The 6,514-nt window shown below is 44.2% G+C and overlaps 1 protein-coding gene across 2 annotated transcripts; it reads right to left on the reverse strand.

The window, feature by feature from the left end:
- Window positions 1–610: 610 nt before the first annotated feature.
- LOC123427951 (U1 small nuclear ribonucleoprotein 70 kDa-like) lies at window positions 611–6,070 on the reverse strand. Of its 2 annotated transcripts, XM_045112105.1 has the most exons (11): window positions 5,915–6,070; window positions 5,706–5,820; window positions 5,479–5,558; window positions 4,778–4,853; window positions 4,631–4,695; window positions 4,477–4,539; window positions 2,233–2,314; window positions 1,983–2,145; window positions 1,579–1,644; window positions 878–1,495; window positions 611–794 (listed from the first exon to the last, which is right to left on the reverse strand). In XM_045112105.1, exons 1-10 carry the CDS (start codon window positions 6,014–6,016, stop codon window positions 886–888), a joined length of 1,422 nt encoding a protein of 473 aa, XP_044968040.1. In that variant the 5' UTR covers window positions 6,017–6,070; the 3' UTR covers window positions 611–794; window positions 878–885. The 2 variants fall into 2 exon arrangements, with proteins under 2 accessions (XP_044968040.1, XP_044968032.1); XM_045112097.1 differs by having other exon boundaries at window positions 611–1,495.
- Between the last annotated feature and the right edge of the window lie 444 nt (window positions 6,071–6,514).

The raw sequence follows: 6,514 nt of genomic DNA on the forward strand, positions 1-6,514 counted from the left end.
TATTTGCTCTATGTTCAATTATGTGTGTTCTTCTTAAGACCATTGTGAGCTGATAACCTCACCACCTCACCAAAGAGGTTACACGACAACAAGCAATGCATGCCACCAAACAGCATGTTGTGTGTGTACGCATACAGATGCGAACAACCAAACAGCATGCTAGAATGACCCCACATGAACCTGAAGTACAACCCCAAATTAAATGCTTCTGCAGGCGTGTCTTACCAAGAAGAGATGATTTCCACCCAGAAAGTTATACGCATGACTACCTTTCTTTTGCGGGATAAATACAAGCGTGATTACAGAAGCCTGCATAAATATTACAGGCCCAAAACAACAATCCAAGCGCCTCGAGCAGGCTGTTTTACAGGAGTATATAGGAGGGGAAATAATAATCCAAACAGTAAGTTAAGGCCTCACAAAGGATCGTGGAGGGACGTCCGGTATAAGAGATGACGTCCTCGCCAACAATTGATTAATTTGAAGTAAAGATTACAGAAGACTCATGATGGTACCTTAACCTACCGTAAAGAAATGCTCAAACAAAAATCCATATCAAGTTACCAACAGAACAAAAACGAAAACTGTTGATAGGGCGGAGTAGGGAATGTAGGGGAAACCAAAATAGTTAATACAGTATGTCATACAAAGCGAAAACAAAGGAGTACAGAGTGATTGCGACCCCATTGCACTGATGACAACTGGAATAAAACAAGACATCACATATCCGAGCCAGCAAGTTGACATGTTTGTGCCTCAGTTCGGAAAAAGCACACCCACGAAAATTAAAGCATCTGAAATGACCGGAAGATTTAACAGGGGAATATTATCATCTCCGTTGGAAGAAGAGAAAAAGGGTTGGGTTTACAAAACTTACTGCAGTAATCAAGCTTCAGTCTTTTGCTCTTCTGCTGCTTGGTGATACTGGTAGTCACCTTCCTCGTATGCCTCACCTTCCTCAGGGCCTTCAGGTTCTGTGTTGGGTTGTGCCTGATAGTACTCATGCTCATGTCTCTTTGAGCTTTCAGTTTCATGGCCATGCCCATGCCCGTCTTGATAGCGATACGACTCGTAACTTTTGTGTTGCTCATGCTGGTTAGAGCCATAATGCTTCCCATAATCAGCCATGCTCCTGTCATGCTTTGGCTCACAATTGTATTCAGCATCCCTATCCTTCAAATGACCGCGGTCACGTTCGTAACTTGCACGCCCATCATCTCTCTCACGATCCCTGCCTCTCTCACGGTGACGATCATGAGAGAGACCACGATCCTTCTCCCTATCGTGATCCCTACCACGGTCCCTATCCCTATCTCTGTCCCGACGATCACGGTCACGGTCACGCCCATGGTCTTTTTCCCGGTCCCTTCCTCGGTCCCTGTCCCGAGTCCTGTCCCGATCTCTATGGTGGTGCCTCTCTTCCCTTGAATCACGCTCACGGGGATTTTCATCGAGGTCTCTTTCCCGTACCCTTTCACGAGACTTCTCCCGATCCCTGTACCAATAGTTAAGTAAGAAATAAGCATGAACACAAAGCACTATGCTAAAGCAGAACAACATTTATGTGCTGAGGCTCACCTATCTACACGGGAATCACCCCTCTTAGGTTCTTCTGATCTGGGGCGCCCAACACTCGGTGCCTCCCTGATAATCAGAAACATACAGCATAAAACAACTAGATGCTTTAACATAAGAGGACAACATTGATAACGCCCAAAAGATAACTTCACTACACTAACAGAACATGCAACTACCAAGTTAATATAATAGCAATATCAAATCACAATGTACCAAAATATATTAAATTCCCTTCCAATCAATACTATAGATAAGAAAACAGAGACAAAAAGACAAGAAAAACAAGGGAACATATGACGAAAAGGCTTTGGTGTCGGTTAACTCCCAGTCTCACTTGTCACCTCATTCTAAGAATAAATAGAAGCACTAGCTTCCTCTAAGGCATGTCTTAAATAAGAAAATACCTGGCAGGCGGCTTCTGGTCAGCACTTGCACCACAAATTCTGCTTGATCCAAGTCCACCGCCTAATCTCCTGGGACGCCAATTAGGAACAGTTCTACCACGTTCCACATCAACTAGTACCCTCTTATTGTCTACTTTTCTCCCATCAGCTTGCTTGTAAGCATCTGGGACATACCAAATTAGCCTATAGACAATTGAAGACATGCAGCAGGAGTGTCCAACCAGCATACATCTACTAACCAGAAACTTACTTTTCATATCCCGAGTATGCATATACTCTATGAATGCATATCCTCTAGGTTTATTCGTATCCTTGTCAGTTACGAGCCGTACCTGGAAAGCTCAAAGATAGTAATTAAGGACTACTAAAACTGAAAGTTGCACCAGACTTCATAAGATAATATACAGTGGTAGTGTTTCTTGTCTTTACAATAGTTTGTTAATTTTACATGTTCTATGTTGCACGACAGACAGGCATAAAGCCTAAAACAGCCGTGCTAACCTTGCATATGTAGAGCTTCCATTATGAGGAGTGAAATCCAGCACAGATCAACAGTTGGAGGAAAAGCAGTCTGACTGATTGGCGTATGTCGGAAAATATGATGATATCCCCTTACCAGGGAACTGGCTAACTATATATATATATAACTGTAGACTAAATAGTAAATACTATACCAAGTTGCCCTCTCAGTTGTGCCTATTTTGTTCGGCCGTGGCCAAGAAAAGAAAATAGCAGCAACAGTTACAGAATTGGTTCTTAATCTCCGGGGCCAAGAAAAGAAAAATAGCAGAAAACAATTACGTAATTGGTGCGATTAATAGCAAGTAAGCGATATTAGTATCAATGAATCTCAGATTAAACTGGCTTACCGAAGATTCAGTATAAATGACTAATTAATTTACTAGGAAGCAGAAAATTCTGTCTGAAATCTATGTCACTTTATCTGTTTAGCGTAAGTGTATCAATTTCATAGGTAACTCTAACGCCCCACATGTTTAAAGATGGGTAGCAAGAAAAGATTGTATGAAGACCTATAAACAGTCATGTATATATGATGGTGTATCTTGTGCACCTAGGCTTGTGGTGTACCTGGTGCACCTGAGCCTACAAATGACCTCTAAAAGCATTGAAAAGTTCCAACCATTTATTTTACCTGGTGCACCTGAGCCTACACGTAGACATCATGTGCACGTACCATGCTACTACCTCCGATCCATAAGAAGTGTCAAGTTTTGAACTAAACCCAGTTTAAACTGCAACACTTATTTTGGATAGGAGGGAGTACAAAATTTCAAATTATTGATGTTAGAACAAGATAAATCCAACTTTGAATATTACCAGATTCAAATATTGAATAGAAGTACCCAACTTGGCACTATTCACAGCATGACTTCATTATCTCAGGCCATGTGTCAAATTCGGATTTAGAAATTTCATGACATGCCATTATGTCTGTCATGAATTTCCTTCAGCTTTTGTATGACTTTTAAATGAATACATGTTAGATGCACGATTAAATTTTGCCTACAGAATCTAATTAATATTTTATTTGTTTAGCACAATACAACTTCAGCTACAGAAGGGCGGTCACAAAATGTATGCATCCACATGCAAAACATAGCAAATACAGTATCAGCTTTTAGAAGCCAAGTTTGACTTCTACAGATACTCCCTCCATTTCACAATGCGTTGCACATTAGTTTTGTCCTAAACCAAACTTTGTAAGATTTGACCAAGCTAGTAGAAAAAAATATCAGCATCTACAATCCAAATAATCTCTCCCACTTAAAAAAATACATAAGGTTCCATCTTACGCTACTTCTTCCGTCCTGTTTCCGGTTTTGCTGATCTGCCCCCCCCCCCACCCCCATGCAACACGCAGGCAATTATCTAGCCTAGTAAATATGACTATATTTCATGATGGATCTAATGACATTTTTTGTGTTGTGGTTATTGGCACTTTTTGCTACAAAATCTGGTCAAACTTTGTACAAAACTAATATGCAAAGTACTCGCTCTGTAAAAAAAATATAAAGGCGTTTATATCACTATTTTAGTTATATAAATGCTCTTATATTTCTTTACGGAGGGATAGTTTGAAATAGAGGGAGTGCTATTTTTGGAAAAAGTAAAATAAAATAAGAGGCTCTACATTATTTTCCATCAGGAAAAAAATAAAGAATACCTCACAGGCTCCAAGTAATTTTTTGAAAACAACAACGAGATCAAACAGTAGTAAGCTCATAGGCAATCCTTGGGAGGTGTGGGAAGCTTCTAGCTCTGTGTGGTAGCTAAAATAGGCCAAAAGTATAACGACGTGTGTCCAGAAGTCACCTTGGCACACAAAAACTACAATGTAGACATATGGTGGCAGCGGACCCACTGTTTCTTTGAAATTTCACCCCATGACGGTTTGCTGATCATAATAACTGAATTACATACACTTCAAGGAGGAATAACTCCACCTGTACTGGGATTTACCACATGCACCTACCCTTTTAATAGGCCCATAGGCTTCAAACTCCCGCTTAACCCTACTCTCAGATGTCTCGTAATTCTGCAGAGGTAGGAAAAGTCAGTGAGCACCAAGTTACAGACAGAATATAATACCTAGCTGTTTTAAGAGGAATGACCAAGCAAATACTTACAAGTCTTGCAACGAAGAGTGTTTTGTACGGATCTGAAGTGGTATTGGGATCACTTTGTGGGTTATCTATGTTTGAAAAAAAATGAGGAATGATGTTACAACATGAATCATATGAAACGTGGAGCAGCATTGCTCAAAAGGAACTCACAGTTCTGAAGCTCTTTGGCCACCTTATCTGCACCTTGCTCAAGCTTAAGTTTCCTGATTCTATCCTTCTTTTCGGCCTATTTGCACAAAAAAAAACTTAAATTTGGGAACGAATGGCAAACTGCATGAAAATAGACAGAAAATACACAAGTACCAATTGTATCTTAACTTCTTAAGAAGAAAACTTGAAAACTTGATGCGGTATTAACAAGATCAACGAGATATTCAATTGAGGAAGTGCTGCACTGCTTTCTCAACAGTGGGAATGGTTCAACCAAACTCTTGCTCAGATGCAACATGTCTAGAGAAATATCAGGTACGGTTATAACACCCGGAAACTAATTTTTTGAGTTGTTCCACTGTCAACAGAACCAATTGCACAATCTCAGCGAACAGCCTTTTTTTTTCATATCGCAAAAGAAGTGTTAGGTTTAGCTTCAATATGTAGAGACAGGCAAAATCTATCCTCTGTTCTTTTCTCTCGCCACACAATTTCAGTTCCACTTGAACACTATTAAAATCCCGGTTAATAATTGAGCAAACGTCCTTGCCAACCAAAGGACCTAACAGTGCATCATTAGCGTCTACTGTGGTAATATGATACCGTACGACTATGATCAATTGGCCAAACAGCGGAATAAACATTGCTTGCAACACACAAACATTAGCAAATAGCAATTCCGAGGACCAAAGAACCCATACCTTAGTCTCGCACGTTGGGACAGGCGGCGCATACTCTGGGTCGCCAGGCTCGGCAAACCGCGACACAAACTGCGCCATCCCTTCAACCAATCAACAACAGCAACAACAATCATCAGCATTCAGGGAGACAGGAACTCAATCAGTCACAGATAAATAAAGCCACTGATCTTGGCAGCGATCAGTACCCGTAGCTGCGCGGGAGAGGGGAGCAGTAATCGATCACTTACCCGTGTAGGCCGGCAACTTGCGCTTCTGGACGGGCGGCTTGTGCTCGAGCATAGGCCGCGCCTCGAACAGCTTGAGCAGGTTCGGCGTGAGGCCCGTAGGGTGGCCCTGCCCCATCTGTTCCACAGAAACCAACCAGATCTCAGATCGAAATCAAGCAAACAGAGACGGGGAGGAGAGATAGGGTTGGTTAGGGTTTAGGGCGGGTTACGAGCTTGAGCTGCTGGACGTTGGCGCGGGGCACTCCCTTTGGGCGGCCCTGCAAGCCGCCGTCCGGGTTGCCCCTCGTCATCGCGTTGCCGTGGTCGCCCATCGCCACGCTTCCTGCGGCGGCCGCGAGGGGTTTGCGACTCGCGATGCGAGCACGGGTTTGGGAAACGGGAGGGGGGGAGGTGTAAGAGCATATCTAGTAGAATCCTCAAACCCTTAAATTTAAAATCAGTTTTAAGGGTTGAGAATTGCCCATTTTTGACGCTTTTAAAGGTTGAAAAACAGGGGCAAAGACTAGAACCCTCAAACCCAACCCTCAAAATCGAAATACAGCCAGGACCGCGCGGCGAGCTCCTTCTGCGGTAGGGAGAGGGAAGGGGAGGGGCGGCTGGCGCGGCGGCCGGGGCGGGCGGGGTGGCTGGCGCGGCGGACGGGGCGGCTGGCGCGGCGGGCGCGGGGCGGGGCGCGACGGCGGCCGGGGCGGGCGCGACGGCGGCCGGGGCGGGCGCGGGGGCGGGGCGGGCGCGGGGGCGGGGCGCGACGGCGGCCGGGGCGGGCGCGGGGGCGGGGCGGGCGCGGGGGCGGGGCGCGACGGCGGCCT

The sequence above is a fragment of the Hordeum vulgare genome, chromosome 1H (assembly GCF_904849725.1).
Source record: "Hordeum vulgare subsp. vulgare chromosome 1H, MorexV3_pseudomolecules_assembly, whole genome shotgun sequence".
In the NCBI taxonomy this organism is placed as follows: domain Eukaryota; kingdom Viridiplantae; phylum Streptophyta; class Magnoliopsida; order Poales; family Poaceae; genus Hordeum; species Hordeum vulgare.

Bases quoted from the DNA above. Each gene is read 5' to 3' on its own strand.
- LOC123427951 (XM_045112105.1), bottom strand. From the start codon at position 6,016: ATGGGCGACCACGGCAACGCGATGACGAGGGGCAACCCGGACGGCGGC. The intron at 5,559-5,705 runs GTAAGTGATCGA...GATTGGTTGAAG, and splicing joins CAAGTTGCCGGCCTACACGG to GGATGGCGCAGTTTGTGTCG. The intron at 4,540-4,630 runs GTAAGTATTTGC...CTACCTCTGCAG, and splicing joins CACTCTTCGTTGCAAGACTT to AATTACGAGACATCTGAGAG.